We start from the raw sequence: 20,123 nt of genomic DNA, 5'->3' as shown, positions 1-20,123 counted from the left end.
GGTACTGATGCAAAACACGTGTCATATACTGTTTATGCGCTCCTTTTCCTGGCCCTACATTTCTATCGCGTACGATGGACGGTGATGGAAACCTCATTCACAATCAAATATATAACTCGAAAAGGATCAGATTATTGTTTATTTAGTTCTCTCTGCTTCTCTCTCTTCTCTTTCTCTCTCCTTCTCTACGCGCCTGTTCCAGAAAAAAAAATAAAAAATCAAGTCTTTCCATATCTTTCTCTGTACTCAGCTTTTAATAACTTTAACATAAGAAATTGCATGTCTTTCTTGCTATTGCGGTCTTGCTTCTGTTCATGGCGAAAGCCCGTCCACCGAGAAGAACAGTAGATTCCTACACGATTAAAGGAACCAACAAAGTTGTTCGAGGTAAGAAGAAGAACTTCTTCTACCCTTTTTGTTTTTTGGGAGAATTCTCTTTCTGGGTTATTGTCTTCTTTGCTTAAGATTAACATTTGGGTCGTTACCCACACAGCTGGGGACTGCGTGCTTATGAGACCCTCGGACTCGTCGAAGCCCCCTTATGTGGCCAAAGTGGAGAAAATTGAATCCGATAGTAGAGGTCATGTGAGGGTTGAGGTTCGCTGGTATTATCGACCTGAGGAATCGATCGGTGGTCGCAGACAGTTCCATGGTGCGAAGGAGGTCTTTCTTTCCGATCACTATGATGTGCAGAGCGCCGACACCATCGAGGGCAAGTGTACCGTTCACAGCTTCAAGAGCTATACCAAGCTTGATGCCGTTGGTAACGAGGATTTCTTCTGCCGCTTTGAGTACAATTCCTCCACCGGAGCCTTCAATCCCGACAGAGTTGCTGTGTATGGTTTCATATCCAGTCTATCCTTCACTTGATCTTCCTATCATATTTAATTATACAGGGCTGTTTCGATAATTGCTTTTTTACTGCAAAACGGGGTCGATTTTGAAACTAAAAATGCACAAAAATATTACATCTTTCCACTCCCACTAATGCAAGGTTTGATGAACTGGGAGTGCGTTCTGATTTCACATGTCCTGTTTCTGGTGGAAAATTTTCGTCTTCTTATGACTGTTCTGGTTGTTTGATCCTGATGGAGTTGGAATGATAATTTTTTGGGTCTCTAATAGTATGCACCTTAGAGCCCCACATTGTTTGTGTCTTCCATTGTTGTCATTTTTAGGAATGGTGATATTCTTTAGTTCAGTTTTAGGAAGTTCCTTGTCGTCTCCTGTTTTGATTTTGTTATTTTAATTGGAAATCTATGGCAATTTACATTTTCATGGTTGGTGGCAGTTTGGAACGTCCTGCTCCTAGCTATTTTAACTTGGATCAACCTTTCTATTTGTTCATTTATTTACTCTGTGTGGCAGATACTGCAAGTGTGAAATGCCTTACAATCCTGATGACCTGATGGTTCAGTGTGAGGGCTGCACTGATTGGTAAGTTATAATCATCATATAGATTGCAACTTTGCCCTCTCTCTCTCTGGGTTGGGTTTCTGTTTCATTTCATGGACGATAGATATTATTGACTTGGCATGAATTTTCTTGGACTTACTCCATTTAGGTTAGACTGAACTTACTTGGAAGTTTAATTTGGACAGAATGTATTTTATCTTAACTTTTCAGTGATGTGAAAACTGCCTACTTATAGTGAACATGATACCAAGTATTTTAACATGTTCAAACACTAATGCTAATGATGGCCAGCTCACCTCTTCTATCTTTTGCTCCTTTGCAAGATAGAGACCATAATAACGGTGCAGGGGTTAGTGAAATTAAAAAGTGGGCTTGAACCGTGGAGTTTACCCGGGGGGTTGTTGAGGGGCTGCTAGTCCAATGCAGTGCATGCTTGTTAATTTCTACAATATATTTTTATCTCTGCCTCAAAATGATTATTTTCGAATACCAACAAAAAACAACAATTCAGCCTCAACCCAATTAAATGGGGTCGCCTATTTGCCCTTCAATCAGCTCTGTTCGAGATCATACTTGATACAAGGCCATGTCTTTCCTCACCACTTCTCCTAGGATCGTTTTAGGTCCGCCCTTGGCTCTTTAGGTCCTTCAATTTGAATCAACTCACTCCTCCGTACTGAAGCATCAAAAGGCCTCCATTGAACATGCCCATGCCACCTCAAACAATTTTCTCATACCTTCTCATGTATTGGTGTTACTCCCAAATCAGCTCTAATATGATTATTCCTTACTTTATCCTATCTAGCTTTGCCACATCCATGTCAACGTCCTCATCTCCGCTACACTGAGTATATCTACATGATGCTTCTTAACTGTCAACATTCTACACGATACATCATAGCTGATCACATGATTGCCCTATAAATTTTTCCAATAAGTTCTAAGGAATACGACAATCACACACCACTCCCGACGCACCTTTCCACTTTATCCATCATATTTTAATTCTTTGTGAAATATCATCCTCTCTATCACATTCTTTATTTATGATTGAGCCCATGTATCTAAATTAGTCATTTTGCAAAATCTTTCGTCTCATCAATTTCATCACCTCATTATTCGTCCTCATGAAATTAAAGATACACACCATATACATTGTCTTCGTTCTACTTATCTTTGAACATTTTGATTCCAAGATTTACCTCCGTAACTCCAACTTGGCGTTATCACTGCTTTTGTCTCATCTACCAAAACAATATCATCAACAAAAACCATACACCAAGGAACCTCATATTAAATGTCTTTGGTTAAATCATCCATGATAAACGCAAAAAAATAAGTGCTTACAAATGATCCTTTTTCTAACACAATTGCAGTTGGGAATTCACTACTTGACACCCCCCACAGTTCTTGCGATGGTCACCACACCATCGTGCATATTCTTTATTATGTCCATATATTTACTTGAAACACTCTGCTTTAGTACTTTCCAGAATAACTCTCTAGGGACTCTATCATAAGTTTTTTTTTTTTTTTTTTTTTTTTTTTTAAGGTCGATAAAGACCATATAGAGGTATTTTTTGCAATATCTAAATCTTTCAATGACTCTTTAGTTTTATGCCTCTAGTATTTATAGCTCTTAATATCACCCATATTTTTGTAAATCGGAACCACAATGCTTCTCCTCCATTCATCTGCCATTTTTCTTGTGCTCTAATTCTTGGTTAGCCAAGATAAACCATATATTCCTAAGCTCTTTTACACTTCTGTTAGGACCTCATCTGGTCCTTGTGCCTTGTCTACTTTTATCCTTCTTAAAGCTTCCTTAACTTCAAACACCCTAAATTTATTAATAATTGATTGTATTCTCATCGATCCTTAATTGCTTATGTGCGAGTTCTGTGAGTACGTGCACCCTTGGTGTTTGTTAAAAAACATCTTGTTGGGTGGTTGATGTCTTAGCTTAGCTGATGCAGTTGCCTTGGCTTGCTTGGACCAGAATGACCCCCTTTGGCGGCCTAAGCTAAGAACCGATTATAAATCGGTTTTCTGTTCTGGCAAAGGGCTGGTAGTTTTTTTTTTTTTTTGGTAGATAGGGCTGGTAGTTAATATAGGATCCAATCTTTATTTTATTTGGGTGGGTAGATTATCTTTTGGTAGTTTTATATTTGATGAATTTCCTAGATTATTTAGTTTCGTATTTTAATTGGGTTTCCATTTTTATGTAAAGGGTGTTCCTTCTTTAAATTTTCTGCCACAGGATGGAGAATTTAGATTTGAATTGATTGAATTATTGAGTTGAGTTTTACCCTTGCTGGGTATGGTGTAGTGTTGGCTGCTGGCCCTTGTATTTTCTCTCTTTTTTTCCCTCTCTCCTTCCTTCCCTGCTATCTCTCTTTCCTTATTTTGTCTTTCTTCTTGTGGTTCCTTTCTTACCTGAGTATCGTGAACTTACTTCCCATCCCTTGTTTTGTCTGTGCTGATAACTCAGAAAGATTGGGGATTGATCTCCCTTCCCTGATCACTTTTCTACTTGAGATTTTGCAACAAAGTTCATCTCTTGGGGCTAATTCAAACTGCCAAGCTCGAGATTGAAAGCTTGTGTGTGCTGTGAGCTTCATTGTGAAGATTAGATCTGACCTGATCTTCCGCCAGATGTGGTTTCAGCAGCTTGTTTTCAAACTCCAGCTTCCCTGCTCAAAGGTTAGTTGCTTGGGGTTCATAGGGCTAGGGAACACCTAGCTTGTCCAAGAATTTCAGGTCGATCCAAGAGTATTTGAAGGAGTTCTCTCCATCGTAGAACCCCTCATTTCTGCCTCTGGTTTGCACTGGAGCCTGGAGATAGGACACAATACCCCTATTTCACTTCTTTTATTTCTAATTTCTTACTTTCCTTCAATGCCCCTCCCCTTTCTCCCATATTCTCTATTGTCCTGTTTTTACTTTTAGTTCTTTACCCTTTCTACTAGCAAGTTATAATCCTTGCTCTTGTTTTGGAGTTCTAGCAAATTACTGTTCTGCCCATCCCCTTATGAACTTCAACTTATTCACAGAATTGCCACCCTCTTTGTAAACATTAATCTATCAACTGTTTTGTCACTTAATCTTGTAATTGAGTGTTTCTTTGTTTGGGTGGGCCCTCAAGCGTTCCAATGAGGGTTATTCTGACCCAGATTGCACCGTTGGCATTTTCAGGAATCTGTTAGATGCACTTTTACCTGGTCTAGTGAATGCCAGATATCCTTTTTGAAGCCTTGTACTCCTTCCTTAAATGGATGCATGCTAGAGCTATAGTCTACTATGAAATAGTATAAATAGAACTATATAAGATTTCATTGTTTGGCAACAGGAGTTTATGGAGTTTGTTATGCATCTCCGCAGAAGACCGGAAGATGTATTTTCCATAATTGAAATGGATTATATTATCTTCTTGAGGACATAGTTTATGATTATGATGCTAAGGTCCTTGAGGAAAAAGTCATTGCTTCATGCAACCACCACTTCAGTTGTTTTGGATAATAAAGACTACCTTTCTAGTTGGATCAATTTGTTTGTTCTTTTGCTTCCCAGTTCTATGAATTTAGTCTGAAAATTATATTCTTAGACATTTAAAATGTACATTATACTGCTTCTGGTCCAGGTTCCACCCCCATTGTATAGATCTTACTCCAGAGGAAGCGAAAAGACTTGAACACTTCTTCTGTCAAGGTTGCTCCTCTGAAGATCAGAAGAAGCTGAACAGCTCTCACAATGCTTCTAGACACCCAGAAACAAAGGTAAATTTCATGCGCTATTTTCCCTCCAGTGTTTTATTGTATTTGCGCCATAGTTGTCAAGGCATCAAGGCAGTGGCTAGGTGCCTTGTTACCTAGGCAGGCACTTAGGCGACCAAAGTGCATGGAAAGAATATACATTTAGTTTTGAATCTTAGGTTTATACCTCATAACTTACATGGTAATATCTGTTTCTCATGGCATTGTACTATTGGTGTATTATAGCGTCTAAACCAATAATAAAAACTTGATGAATATGACACCACACCTAGTTCAAAATCTTGTGAGGGTGTAGAAGGTGATACCTTGTGAGTACCATATTCACCAAAATAAAGCAACCTCACGCCTTGCCCATCCAACACTCTAGGTGATGCCCTGACAACTGTGATTTGTACATCGTGTGTTTAGAGGGTCTGTACACACGTACAGTTTTAACTCTTGGATTATAATTTATGCCCCTTTTGAAGCCTTGATTTGCCATTCTAAGTCAATACTTTGAAAGAATTGGCTATGATTTTCTGTTCAAAGCTGATTAGTGGGGCCAGGAGTGGCACTTTGTTTTTCTTTGGCTATAAAATCTGACAGTGTGTCCAGATGCTCTTATGATACACAGCCATTTATATGGGTCCCATACTTTTCCATGTTCCTGAAAATTCACAGCCAAGACATTGCCATAATTTTATGTACTTAGCACTAATATATGTGGTTTTATGGTGGTTTACAGGTGGATACCAAACGCCGAAGGAGGTGATATGGTTACCTTTACATACATATGCAGCAAGATAGAGATATTCTTAAGTAATCTTGGTCTCTCTCTCTCTCTCTCTCTCTCTCTCGGAGGCTTTTAGGCAAACAGAAATTTAGAGAAACTTATCGTTAGCAGCATATTATGGGAATGAGGCTGGTTCACATACTGTCATATCTAATTTGGTCTGGGTGTTTGTAAAGCCACACCTTTCCCATGGAAGTTCAAGGAGGTTCTTGTTGGTCTGTAAATAGGTATCATAACTCTCCTGTTTTCTGGGTTTCTGTGTCCCGTCTCAAGTTCTTCTATATATATCATCCCAACCCATAAGATGCAAGACTATTTCAGATGTTTCTTTATTCATGGCGTTCTCTTTTACTCTCCAACTCCTGCCATATTTTTATTGGATTGTGTCGAAATGAATGGGTTTCCCCCTTGTTGAGGCATACATAACATTTAAAGGACATAACATTTAAAGGGAAGGGACTTCTCTGAGATTTTGTTTGGTCTTTATTCTGAATACTTCTGCTCTTATTTTTATGGATTCCTTTATGATGGATATTGCCAACAGTGAATGCAAAATTAAGAAGTGAAGGGCATCCAATGTAACGGATCAAACCATCCTTAAGAGTTTTGATTCTCTATCCAGGTTTGACAATGGCATGCATGCAGAGGGTGTGAATGGGGTTGTCATTGGGCTTGAATCTTTATCAAGGGTTTAGGCCTGGGGCTTGAACTTCCACAAGATTCTGTAACTGCAAGACCTCCCAAACCTGATGTGGATTTCGGAGATATTGTTTACCCTGCTCTGACTCTTTGGGTGCTGCTTGCAGAACTGATTGAGCAAAATCCAGATGTTTTCTGTTTGAAAGTTCGCTAAGATTGGATCTGAATGTAGCTGTAATGGATTAGAAACAACCAGGGACTAGGAACTCTGCTTTTTAAAAGAAAAAAAAGTGGGTGAAGGGGGGGCGGGGGGGAGAGTGAAGCTTGGAGAATGGGATGACCTGACTATTTCATGATATTCTCTCTCTCTCTCTCTCTCTCTCACACACACACACACACACACACGCACGCACACACACACACATCTTCATGCGTAGAAAATGCGTGTTCTAGAAAGAGATGATAGCAGTTTTCACTGACATTGGAGAATTTGCTACATGCTCTCTTCTTTATGTTTCTTTGTAAATACGATGAAAGTCCCATAACCTTTTATCTCAGCAATTATAGGAAAATAAAGAGATGCAAAATTCTCGAATGATCCTATGGACATTTAAGGACCTTGAGAGCCCACAACCTAGTCACATAATACAAGACATTAGAGGCAATAGAGGGTGCCTCAAGAAAGATACAGTTCTGCTCAAAATCTCTGCAAATGGTGCAGCTTAAGCTCATGGTTGGAAAGATGATGCATACTAGGAAGTGGTTATTTTGTAACACTTTCAGATTATAATGGTTGTTGTCAATTTATCACTGAGCAGCAGCCAGGAGGTGTGTTGCCCAGTAATATGGGTAAGTCTCATGGATTCAAAATTTGGAATTGGACAGCAGACAAAGATGTTTGACAACCCCAATCCCGATACATCATATGTGTCATATGGGTGGGGCATCGTTGCTTGGTCGTGTGGCCCTGCATCAACATGAGGGCCAATGAGAACATGTGTGGGGGCATTAACTGGATGGAATTTTCTCATTTCACCATGGCCATCATTTTGGCACACACCCCCCCCCTCCTTTCCCAAACCACCCCATGTTTGGGAGCAGGAGTCATGCAACCTATCAATAATCTTTTTCTCCTATCATATACATATGGAAAAAGAATGTTACATTACCTTTGTATAGATTTTTTTTTTTACTCTTTTCACATAATGGGCAATGGGCCTCGCACTAACATTCTCTTCTATTGTGAGCATATGGCTCCCCATGTAGACCCCATTGGATGGTACCATCATTTAACCCCTCATTGGTGTAGTGTGCATATATATACCTTCTTGCATTGCTCTTGCAGGAATTTTTTTTTTATTGAAATCAGGCTGGTATGACTAATCCATCTTTGCCTAAATCAATATTGGTACCCGGCTACCATAAAATAAAACCTTGGTATAACATCCTGCTCAATGCTTTTCTTTTTCTACGACTGATCCCATTGAATGGGGGTGTCACCCAGTTGGGCTCAGTCGAGTCTCATCATTTTGTTACCCTTGCACAGTGACCACCCGAATCATATGGTGAGCATGGACGCAAGGCTCGTTTGATTTTGTTTATCCTGATTCTGTGTCTAGAAACAGAAAAAACAATTTTTTCTGTTTCTGTGCTCAGAAACGATTTTTAGAATTGCAAAAAAGTGCTAGATTTTTTTGTTTCCTAAAATGTTTTCAACAGTGTAGTCGAGTTCAAAACATGAGTGAAGGCACGATGTTATAGGAATGCAACTCAAGAGTGAAGGCATGACATTGGACTTCCAGGTATGCTTCATGGAGATGAACTTCAGAAGAATGAAGACAATTTGAAACTGTGAGCTTCACACAATTAGGTTGGAATTGTTGCATTTGAATCTCGAGCAGTTTCAACAATGGGTTGGGGTTGGGATTTAGGTAGGTCGAGTGAAGTATTGGGTTTTTCACAATTTTTGTCGCTCTCACTTGTTTCTAGAAACAGAAAAACAAGTCTAATTTGATTCTCCATTCCTTTTTCCTAATACAAAAATATGCATAAATTTCTATTTCTATTTCTAAAAACAAGTGATATAAAACAGAAAAGTAAAATTATTTTTTTGATGTTTTTCCGTTTCTGCACATAACAAAACGGAAAAACATTTTCTTAAAACAAAATCAAACGGCCCTAAATAAACGGCCAGTCGATTTTTGGACTTTAGTTTTTTTCTTAAACGGGTTGTTGAATCATTTATCTTTGCTGAGTGGAATTGACACCTTTACCACTGAATATCTGAAACATGAACACACGTGTCATATAAATACAAATAAACTGTTGACACGTGAGAAACTGCGAACCATAGCATCCAATCAAAGATTCAAAACTCAACTCAACGCTTATCCCTAATTTGAGAACGGTCCCATCATCGCTGGGTCTCTCTCTCTCTCTCTCTCTCTCTCTCTCTCTCTCTTCTCAACTAGGATATCCTTGCGTTTCTCCCTCTCTCCTATTCCACGGTTCCACCCACACCTCTCGCCATATCCACAACATCCCTTCCTCCACCTTCAAATCTACGCTATCCACCAGATTTTGTAGAGATTTGTAGAGAGAGAGAGAGAGAAGAAAAGGGTAGAGAGCCTATCATCACTGCTGTACTATTACATTTGCGTATGGAGAAAACGAAGAGGTACAGATCTTCCAGTATCTATGCTGCTTATCACTGTTCTTCTTCATAGTTCAGAAGCTGTCTGAAAGAAGCCCTCAAAGCCTTCGACGAGACGACGGAAAGGATTACATTAATGGCACTCCCTCAGCTGTTACCCTCTTCATCCTCTACCCTCACTTACAAACCCTACTTACACCCATCTCCTACTTCCTCCTTAAACCCTGATTCATCCAAGAATCCCAATCGTCTCTACAAAACCATAGCTTCTTCTCCTTCTCGTACTCGTAATCATCGTCTTCGCCGTAGACCGAGTCTCCATTGCTCCGCTTCTTCCTTCTCCGAGAAGCACCACACCGGATCCCCCAAATCCGATGACCTCGTGGAACTACCTCTCTTCCCTCTTCCTTTGGTCCTCTTCCCCGGTGCCATCCTCCCCTTGCAGATCTTCGAATTCCGGTACCGCATGATGATGCACACCCTCCTCCAGACCGATCTCCGATTCGGTGTCATCTACTGCGACACCGCCACAGGCACCGCAGACGTCGGCTGCGTTGGGGAGGTTGTGAAGCACGAACGCCTTGTCGATGACCGATTCTTCCTCATCTGTAAGGGCCAGGAGCGATTCCGTGTCTCGAGTATCGTCCGCACCAAACCTTACTTGGTTGCCAAGGTCAACTGGCTGGAGGATAGACCCTCGGCGGACGGGGATAACGATCTTAACACCTTAGCGAATGAGGTGGAGACCTACATGAAAGATGTTATCCGCTTGTCTAATAGATTGAATGGTAAGCCGGAGACTGAAACTCAGGATTTGAGGCGAAATTTGTTTCCGACGCCGTTTTCCTTCTTCGTGGGGGGTACTTTCGAAGGAGCTCCCAGAGAACAACAAGCTTTATTGGAGCTCGAGGATACGGTGATGAGATTGAAGAGAGAAAAGGAGACATTGAGGAATACCCTGAACTATTTGACTGCTGCCTCCGCCGTCAAAGATGTCTTCCCATCATCTTCTGCGTGAGCACTGAGGTGAGGGAAAATAGAAAACTTTGTATCTAATGCACAGCAACAACTACTTTTCACTGTAAGGATGATTTAATCGTAAAGATTGTAAATTTTGAAGCTTATTTTGGTTTTCCTCCAATCAATTCCTTGTCCTTGTTTAACTTGCTTCATAGCCAAGATGATGCATGCATGATTTCCCCCCAATCCACACTCGGACATTGCTTGCTGAGGAATGGTAATCTTTTGTTGTTGCATATGAGCAACATCTATCAACTTTGAATTGGTTTTCCAGATGAATCTTCTCTGGCTTTTACATTTTACTTTCAGGTACAGAAGGTTTCATTTCTGATCTCAGTTGAACTCGAATTGTTGTGATTCTTGTTTAGATTTGAATGCCAATTCCTTGGCCTCCACCCCAACATTTGGAACTACTCTTTGTGTTTAATCTTACCAAGTACAGAATGGAGGATCGTCAAATTTTTGAACTATGAAAAATTCATGAACTTGTGGATGGATTCATCAAGGAAGATTAAGCACAAAGGCATTCATATAATTGAAAACTAAACATTTTTCTCCATCTGGAATTGTCTTGTATTGATATTTACTTGTTGGAACTCGAGTAGAAATCACACCATTAAAAGCTAACCATTAAGGGGAGAGAGTGGTGTCCAGTCCTTACTTCACATCCAAATCCATTCCCCCTATCTTTCGCAGCTGAGGAGTAGTTATTTGTGGAGGTGGGCACTGGAGAAACTGGAATTGGTTGCCTACTACTAGTTTTTAGTGGCAATTCTTCACTGGAAATATATATAAACAGCTCTTACTCTCCATGGCACGAAACGGGCCTGTAACAAGAACCTCTTTCTGGGGAGCAGCAACTGAAATTCCTCTTTTTATAACCTTATTTTTGTTACAATTAGTGGTTCGGAAGTCTTAAAATTCTTATTAAAGGGACAACAGGGGGCACTTCATCGCCTAATTCACTTCCCCCACATCCCTCTCTTCTTTCTTTATTTAATGTGTTGGGAGGCTGAAACATTTGCCCTCTTTGGCGCCTATAATGGGTGCCCATTCCTTTCCCTTAAATAACCATAGTTAAAGAATTCATTGAATTGTAAAAAGAAGAAAAAAAAAATCTTCTGCAACCCTTCTTCTGTTTTGCTGTTTTGAGCCAAAAAGTGAAATCGTGAGTCAAAATTGTTGAGATTGCAATTAAACGAGTCTCCTTTTTCTCCTTGTTTTTTGGGGTTCTATCTGGAGTCTAGATATAGAAGTATAGAACCATCTACGATTAAAACTAGAATTGAATCCCTTATAAGAAAAGGGAAGAGTACCTGGTCGCATATTCGCATGGTCCCTGCACCATTAAGGGGTGAGGGTTCCTTCTAGGTGTCACTACAGAGTGATAAGTCTTTTTCTCGGGTAAAGTAGGGGCAAATTTTAGGAATTCACATACGATAGAATCTTGAGAGAAACAATGTTCAGTGGGTTAAAATTGGCAAACAAAAGCTCCTTATGTACGCAAGGGATTGCGGAGACAAAATAGGGTAATGGTGGAGGTTGGTGAGGGAGGTGCTGGCTGGGGATTGATGGAGTTCAAGGAAGGGGATCAAAATCCTCTGTTTTTCTCATTCATGTTTTTCCTTGTTTTGCTACCTGCAAAAAGCGACACATGGACAACAAGGAGACCAACGGTCAAGATTGGGTGAGGATTATTACATCCGGTGCGTTGGTCTTAAAGTTGTCCACGTGTCGCGTTCTGCAGATAGCAAAACAAGGAAAAACGGGGATGAGAGCCATGGCTACAAGGAGCAAAGGTCAGGGACGCATGATGGCTATAGTGAGTAAATGGCAAGGAGAGCAAACGGCATAAAATGAGCGATGAAGTGCCTGCCCCCTGTAATATGGAACCTTATATTTCTGAAATGTTGAAATGCATAAACCATGTAGAGAAATATGGGGTTGTATCACAAGTCGCCAGAGAAACAGGGTAACTCCATCCATTATTCCATTTTGCAGAGGGAGGGAGGAAATTTGGATGACTCAAACCAACCGCGATGCAAGAATTGGTGAAACGGAAGAAGGCACTTGCTTATTGGTTCAGTTCTCTGTATTTCCTTCTAACTTTTGACGCGTAAGAAATGCCAAACGTGAAAACATTAACATGAATATTTCGGTGATTCTTCATCTTCGTCTAGGAGAAAGAAACAAGAGAAACAATTATAAACTTAAATTATTGTGCACTCAAAAAGGTACACGGTCGGAGAATCCCATTACGTTGAGTAAAGGACTGAATATTATTGTGGGCCACAAGTGGGTGATGTGAAGTAGCAACCTCAGGTGGGAGTTCAGATCCAATGTCCTAGAATACCTTAACACGGAACCCAGGGTACACGGTTCAAGGCACCTTAGGGCACTGGATCTGTGCAGCTGCTTCCATTACGCAGGAGAGGAGCCCCACCCATGCAGAGGGCGGGTGAGCAAGCAGGGTAGTATAGGGCAGGGACAGGGAGGGAGAGGGAGGATAACAAGGTTAGCCGGAGCCAGAGCCGGAGCCAGAGCCAGAGCCAGGAGGGGGAATAGAGAGTCCTGTAGAGATGTGCATGGTACAGTTGTCCTAATTTGTGAAATTCCGATGTCTACCCTTTACATGTTGGACAACATGAATAAATGATATAGACGAAATAATCATAGTGAAGTAATGCAATTCACTCCCCATCGTGTTGTGGAAGATTATCTACAAAAAACAACTGATGTTTCAAACAATGATATTGGATAAAGGACTGAGTTTCTCTTCACCCACAGAGAAAAGGAATCTCTTCAGCCAATGGTCATCATGGTGATTGGATGGTACTCTAGGAATAATGAAGGGCATTTTGGACCTCTGACCTGTAGGAGGCAGATAATAGTGGCGGTAGATTCATGGGCGAAGAGTTCACCCTAGATATATGAAAACTTTCTCATTGGATAAAATTGAGAATCACTCAATAATTAGATGATATAGAAGCAACCAGTCTACATGATTTGAGAATCAATGAAAATGTCAATCCCCATCACTTTGGGGATTTTCTTTTCCCCCACATAATAACAAAATTGATCCATATTCATCCCCTAAGGCCAGAAGGGTTATAAGAGAAAGGGAAGCAGTGAAAACAAATGTCCAATCCCAAGTCTCAGCCACAACAAACTCAATAGTTTACTAGTAGAACCAGTCGAAAATTTCATGCACTTTAGTTAAAGTTTCAGTAGTGTTTACGAAGCATTAAATCCCCACATTGTAGTTATGGATTTAAGGCTTGGATTCTGGGTTCAATCAGTTGATCCTGAGTCAACTGGACTGAGATTAGAAAAGAAAAACTTCATTCAACATACAAAATAGAAAAAACTTCCATTAGGTAGGTTCTCTGTGTAGTGACCCCTCTCATTTCCTAGTTCTTGCCTGTATAACTATATGGTGTGCCACACATAACTTCCCTACGTTATTTTAGTATAATTCCAGATTGGAAGGGTCAATAGGACTACAGTGGGTGCATGGATATATGCAAGAGGGGATTACATTAGACGGTAAGGGTCAATGATTGAATTTGAGGCGGAAATTTCACATGCGGCCAAGCTAGGCAATTCCTTAGACATCCAACAGTCAAATTTGCAATTCCATGTGGCAGAAGCCACAGTTACAGATCTAATTATAACCACATTTGGTTATAATTAGGTTTCCCCTTATTTTATATTCTTAAGTCTCTTGAGATTTGAGACTTTCAGAAGAAAGGCAATGAAAAATAATACAGGTTAAATCAGATAATACAGAGGAAAGGATGATATTGGTTGACAGGATGAGTACACCTTGTTTCAGTGATCCACACATCTAAATGGTGAAATTGAGCGTAGTACAATTTCTCAATAACATAGAAAATTCTGAACCAATATAAAATTTTTTGCTGTTTGATGTACAGATAATGTGAAGTATAGTGAAGAAACAATATTGATGATCATAACAAAAACAGCGAATAATAATAACAGTACCTTAATGCTAGTGATTTTACCAATTCAAAGCCTCAAGAATAGAATTCCAACCTCCAGACTTCCCAAAAGAACTTGCCTTCTCAATCCCTTTTACTCTTGTGAAGTTCCCAGAACTCTGCAGGCATGTTAGTCCAAATAAGCACATGAAGGAAAATCAAGCTCTGGTATTCTAGTAGTACCAGTATCAAGCAATGCAAGCACTCGTTACTATGGTTGCAGTATAGTAATTTCAACCATTAGAGCTTACAGGATTAACCACAATTGGATGATGTGCTTGAAGATTTCTTTAATAAGGTCGGCAATAAGTGTTTTATCAAGTGAAAGAAAAGGAATACAAACCTTGAGGCATCGCTTCGTTTGGGTATCACAAACTGGATAATCATGAGGGCAACAAGAAACGTGATCATTGCAACACACAGCTGAATCCAGCTCGCAGCATTTCCATGAAAAGCATAAGAAGCCCCATAACGGCCGCGTACAGCAACAGGTTTGACCTTCTGAGCAGTAGGACAGGAGACTACATCTAGTTGGACCAGGGGAAGGTGGAGGAGGGGGGTTAGGACTAGTCTTAGTTGGATACGAAGCTAGCATGTTTATACCGCAAACCCCTTGTGCATTGCCACTGTTTCGCACCATGTGAATGTAGCCTTTCATTCCCCAACCTGTTCCCCAGGAGTTCTTCACAATCCAGTAATCAACTCCATTTTCTGAACCATAACCAACAATCAATACAGCATGATCCAAAGAAGTTGAACATGGGCCAGAGAAGATCCCCTGTTAGGAAAGTATTGAAAAACCCCACATCAAGCCTTTTGGTTCCTAATGGAAAAGTATTTTTTAATTGAAAATTGATTTTAAGGACACACCTTTGAGTACAACTGGAAAGCTCTTTCACTACCACATATACCTACACTCACAGGTTGAGATGCAACAGCCTGGAGTAGTTGTTCCTCACTATTGGGAGGCACATCAACATACCCATCAATGGTTACAACTCGTCTTTTTAGCTACAACAACAGATAACATATCAGAAGAACCAGTTTAATAAAAGGTAAGCTTTCAGTTGGCCACAAACAAATGTTGTGGTCTCTCTTTTTTTCTTTTTTCTTTTTTTTGGTTGGGTGTGGGGGTGGGGTGGGGGTGGGGGTTGGGGGGGGCGGGAGTGTTGAAGGACCATTACCTTATTTTTATTACAGGTCTTTTCTCCTCCTTGATATGGATAATCCTCTTCTGTGTCAATCCCATGATTTTTTATAACCCATTCAAATGCATAGTCCATAAGTCCTCCACTACACCCAGTATCAAAAGATCGGTCACAATCAACTAACTCTTGCTCCGAGAGGCTCAAAAGAGATCCTGTGGTAATCTGATTTATGCCTTCAATTGCACCAGTGGCAGAGAAAGACCAACAAGCACCTGGAAAAGAAACCAATTAGAATAATCCCCAGACAAGGCTAAAAAAAGGAACAAGAACCTGCCACTAGTTACAGCCATGCAAGAGTTCAGAACCAACAAAATTAAGAAGAAGAGCAACAATGTTGTAGAAAAATTATTAAAGTTCTCATTTCAAAGTATGAACCATACGAATTTATTGTTCACCCGAGTAATTCTGATAATTCTCAATATAATTCCATACTTACCCCAAAATCAATCATGAACCAAGTATACTATTACTTGGACCAACATTACATTTTTCTCTCTTTTATGTTCCTAAAATTAAGAATATGGCATGGAAAGATTCTATTGAGATCTATTCCATGAAAAAGTGTTTCAAAAAATGAATTTTTAATTTTCAAGAAAAGAAAATATTTGGCTTCAGTTGTCTATCCCAAACATGAGGAACCAAGCAATGTTCATTTTACATGATTAATAACCAGTGCTCCCACAAAATAAACTACCATAGTACAATATTCAGAAGCAGAAGAAAACAACCAATTTAATCAACAATATCTCAGCTACAGATTCCACAATAGCGACCTATTCACCCTCTAATCGAGCCCTGTACCTCATTAGACATCCATATTTTGTAAAACAAATCATGTACATAATACCTGTGAATGTTGATTTTTATTAGGTTCAGCTTAAAGTGGAAGACATTATTAGTTCCACCTTAGTTTTGAGAACTTGATGGGATTATGATATGTGGTTCTCTCTGTCACTTTTATGCCAGAATTAAATGTTACTTTATGTTCAAGTAACATTTTTTTTATTTATTGTAGCTTATGATATTCTGAATAGACCAATCTGGATGTTCATTAAAATAACATGTTTGTGCAAATCCTTAAAGACAGGCACAAACAAAATGGTCTGGAGCTCAATACTTTAACTGTTTGATTGATGAGCTTGATTCAACTCAGATAAACTGGGGATTCAAATCAACCAAACTGGGGTGCAGCTGAAGCCAAGGATCTAGTACATTCAAGACTTACAATAGACTGCACACAAATTCTCTTCATTCCTAAGTTATCGTTAATTTGGGATATCATATATCCTGTTAGGGTAAGGCCAAGAGACTGTTTTAATAGACTGCACACAAATTCTCTTCATTCCCAAGTTATCGTTAATTTGGGATATCAAATATCCTGTTAGGGTAAGGCCAAGAGACTGTTTTAAGTCTAAATGGGCCTGCTTACTAGATGGCCTTGTGTTAAAACAGGAGGAATTATTTTAAAGACTTCTGTCTTTTCAATTCATTACACAATTCGGAAATCAAAAGTAAGCAAATTTATTTGTCTTTTCAATGCAAGGTTGGGTATAGTCAAGGCAAGGCCCTTTGATTCTAAAACCCCAAAACAGAAACAAGGATCATTAGAGACACCATAAAAAAAGTGTGGATCAGGCAATATTGATAAGCACCCCCCCCCCCTTCCAATTGGGAAATCGAAAAGGGTTGTTTAACAGATGCAATATACATTAGAGGAACTGAACTTGTTAGGGTTATCGATGACTAAAAAGGAGGAACAACTCAGTTTTTGGACCAGTTTGGTGTTTGTGGAGACACTGAAAAGCCAACCACTTATTGCAATGCTTTCCTTAGTATTTATACTTGTTTACGAAGTAAGGAATCAAGCATGGATGCTTAAACCAGAAATATTTTATAAAGGGTACTCAAAGCAGACATCATAATTAAGATGCAAGTGAAGAGAAACAAAGAGCCACAGGGACATACCACAACTCGCCTGATCTTTCACCTTCGTGACTGCACCTTTCTCTCTCCAATCGATGGAAGACGGAAGTTGAGCCGAGAAACTGGGAGTTGAGAAAGATGAAGAATTTCGAGGGGAAAAGCCAAGGGCATCAGCAGAAGCGAGGCTGAGGCCCAACCGGGAGGCCTTGAACTCATGGTGGGTAAGGTCAGCGAAAGCATTGAGGGAAAGGGTATAAGAGGAATTGGCCAAACTATTGTGGTGCGTAACGAAGGCGAGATTGTCTTCAAACACGCGGAACCTGAAGAGCTTCTCTTCCTCAGAGGAGTAACACTTGCCATACTGTTCGCACCAGGTGTCGAAGAGATCAGAAGTGAAAGAAGATAAAGAGGGGCGAATATGACCAAAGAGAACCAAACCAAGAAGAAAGAGAACTGTTAGAGGCGGAGATGCCCCAGAAGAACGCATTTTTTGGGAGAGGAAGAAATAAAGGGAATGTAAACTTTTTTTTTTTTTTTTTTTTTTTTTTTCTGGTTGGATGATGGATGGAATTACCCTAAAATCCGATTAGAAGGGACGAAGAGTGAAGACAATTTCCAAACCCCACCTTCGAAGTTCGAACCCTCCCTCCCTGTTCTTAGGGTCTTTAGGCTCTCTCTGAGTCTCCCAAATGCCACGTCTCGCTCTGCTATTAAAGGAAGTAAGCTGACTTTGGCAATTGCTGTCCAAGAGTCAATAAATGAAGAGGCGACAAATGTTGTGGGCCTTCAAACTTTGCCAAGGAATGTTGTTACCATCCCCGATGACGAAGACGACGACGATGGCGATACTGCCTGAGATGATTGTCTCAATAGATCCTAGATCAAGTGATGAACATTTTTTTTTTTTTTTATAAATAGATCAAGTGTGATGATTTTTTTTTTTTTTTATAAAATAGATCAAGTGATGAACATTTTTTTTTTTTTATAAAATAGATCAAGTGATGAACACTCCAGTGGATGTCTATTTCTCTATTTATGCAAATTCCCCTCCCCCATAATGACGAAGGGGGAATCTGCACGTGTCAAAGGCATCTGGGTCTATTAATTTGTTAATTTTTTATCTCTCAGACACATGTCAAATGCCTGGTGAGCAGCGTTTTCAAAATACTTGTCTCCTATCATTTAGTTTTAGGAGAGTAATTTTTTTCTCATTTTTTTTTTGGTAAAAGAAGTAAATTTTTTCTCAGGCCATGGTGAAAGATTGCATATGAGGAAACAGTGAAACTTACTTCTGGCCACCAACAAATTCCAAATGATTTTCGTTCTCAACATCTAACAGGCACACAATTCGGCGTCAAAATCGTCTGTGGTGAGACAGTGAGGATGCAACATCCACCAATTAGAATGTTTGACTAAACCCTCCTAATCATTGGATGTTCATTGCACCTCAATGCTCACTACAGGCATTTGAACTCTGCAATCCAACATCTAAGGCACATAGCCAAGCTTGCGTGTAAAAGGTTAGAGAGCCATTGAAGGGAGAGTCATTAGAGAAGATCCCAATCCATGATAATGTCCTCCAAATCCTCTCCAGCCCCTCCAGTGCACATCAACTGAATGGAGGGCCTTGATGTGAATGCAAGTCCTTCCAGCTAGCAAATGCAAGCTAGAGAGACTAGAGGGGTTAGACAAGATTTAGATACGTAATAATTTTTCCCACCGCAAAAGAAAACTTTCTCCAATTCTTTGAGGAATATGATAAACTGTCACATTTTAGAAACAGTTTATCTGGCAGCAATGGATCAAGCCACCGCTCGACCATATCAAAGAATGAACATCTACATGGAACCCAAATATCGAGAACCGCCCTTTTTCCACCCTCTATAGTGAGGAAGGGGAAATGAGTAACAGTCAAATATATTTCAGATCTATTAATTTCACACACGTGCAAATAGAAAATGCAATAACAGTATCTCCTTAGTAGTCACAAGTCAAATTTGGTGACCCATAAGATTATAACCACCAAAGAGTATACTGCAACAACAATTTAATTCAACTAAGCATTACTAAGACACAGAGCCAAACAAACAACTTTTTCCTCCCACACAATAATTACATGCAATTAATTTCCAACAAAGAAAGATTGTGATCCCTAAAATTTTTCATCTTTTCATATCTACCAGTAATGGCGAATCAACGACTAGAAATAAAACTGAAAGCTCACTTACAACCTCCAACAGCATGCAAACATATACCTTCTATGCGCTCAATCAGCAAGACCAACATCCCATAAATAGGCAACTTCTCACTCCAATACCAGCCCCATTTTTCATTCTAGCCTCTTAATGAGAAAGGCATATCTCACCAAAATGCCAAAGACTGGATACATGAGACCTGCTCTGATAAATCTTTAAATACTGAGCACAGTTCAAAGATTATACTGCACCCGTCACCAAAATATTAGACCAAACGAGCTGATGTAAACGCACTATGCCCCATTGTTTGCCTGCAGAAAATTTCAGCCCGCTCTTTTCAGCTCTTCAGAAAAGACGTCAAAGAAAATGATGGAGGTCCATCCTGCCAGCTCACGAGTTATAAGAGTAAGTGCACCAAACCTATTCGAAGGAAATTAACACACCAACGTTCCAACAAAAATACTTGTATGCACCAAAAACCCCAGGTTCGCCCGAGTAAATGCATTAAAAAGGGACAAATTTT

General features: G+C 39.8%; 3 protein-coding genes across 3 annotated transcripts; 2 read left to right on the top strand and 1 right to left on the bottom strand.

Moving 5' to 3' along the window:
- The first annotated feature begins 160 nt into the window (after positions 1 to 160).
- On the top strand, positions 161 to 6,429 carry LOC122061584 (chromatin remodeling protein EBS-like). Its single transcript, XM_042624936.1, has 5 exons — positions 161 to 387; positions 494 to 836; positions 1,369 to 1,437; positions 5,057 to 5,192; positions 5,914 to 6,429. Exons 1-5 carry the CDS (start codon positions 315 to 317, stop codon positions 5,938 to 5,940), a joined length of 648 nt encoding a protein of 215 aa, XP_042480870.1. The 5' UTR covers positions 161 to 314; the 3' UTR covers positions 5,941 to 6,429.
- Positions 6,430 to 9,029: 2,600 nt separating this feature from the next.
- Positions 9,030 to 10,416, top strand: LOC122060979 (lon protease 2-like). The gene has a single exon (XM_042624116.1). It carries the CDS (start codon positions 9,390 to 9,392, stop codon positions 10,269 to 10,271), a length of 882 nt encoding a protein of 293 aa, XP_042480050.1. The 5' UTR covers positions 9,030 to 9,389; the 3' UTR covers positions 10,272 to 10,416.
- A 3,628-nt stretch (positions 10,417 to 14,044) lies between these two features.
- LOC122061004 (low-temperature-induced cysteine proteinase) lies at positions 14,045 to 18,261 on the bottom strand. The gene is made up of 5 exons (XM_042624150.1): positions 17,448 to 18,261; positions 15,459 to 15,694; positions 15,145 to 15,285; positions 14,618 to 15,052; positions 14,045 to 14,393 (listed from the first exon to the last, which is right to left on the bottom strand). The coding sequence occupies exons 1-5, from the start codon at positions 17,890 to 17,892 to the stop codon at positions 14,295 to 14,297; spliced, it is 1,356 nt and encodes a 451-aa protein (XP_042480084.1). The 5' UTR covers positions 17,893 to 18,261; the 3' UTR covers positions 14,045 to 14,294.
- Between the last annotated feature and the right edge of the window lie 1,862 nt (positions 18,262 to 20,123).

The sequence above is a fragment of the Macadamia integrifolia genome, chromosome 14 (assembly GCF_013358625.1).
Source record: "Macadamia integrifolia cultivar HAES 741 chromosome 14, SCU_Mint_v3, whole genome shotgun sequence".
NCBI classification, from domain to species: Eukaryota; Viridiplantae; Streptophyta; class Magnoliopsida; order Proteales; family Proteaceae; genus Macadamia; species Macadamia integrifolia.
Note: the sequence above shows the minus strand (reverse complement) of the source record. Positions and strands in the feature narration are given on the sequence as shown.

Coding starts and splice junctions, on each gene's coding strand:
- LOC122061004 (XM_042624150.1), bottom strand. CDS start 17,892: ATGCGTTCTTCTGGGGCATCTCCGCCTCTAACAGTTCTCTTTCTTCTT. Junction 15,286..15,458: donor AGACCTGTAATAAAAATAAG/GTAATGGTCCTT, acceptor CTGTTGTTGTAG/CTAAAAAGACGAGTTGTAAC. Junction 14,394..14,617: donor AAACGAAGCGATGCCTCAAG/GTTTGTATTCCT, acceptor ACATGCCTGCAG/AGTTCTGGGAACTTCACAAG.
- LOC122060979 (XM_042624116.1), top strand. CDS start 9,390: ATGGCACTCCCTCAGCTGTTACCCTCTTCATCCTCTACCCTCACTTAC.
- LOC122061584 (XM_042624936.1), top strand. CDS start 315: ATGGCGAAAGCCCGTCCACCGAGAAGAACAGTAGATTCCTACACGATT. Junction 1,438..5,056: donor TGTGAGGGCTGCACTGATTG/GTAAGTTATAAT, acceptor CTTCTGGTCCAG/GTTCCACCCCCATTGTATAG. Junction 5,193..5,913: donor CTAGACACCCAGAAACAAAG/GTAAATTTCATG, acceptor GGTGGTTTACAG/GTGGATACCAAACGCCGAAG.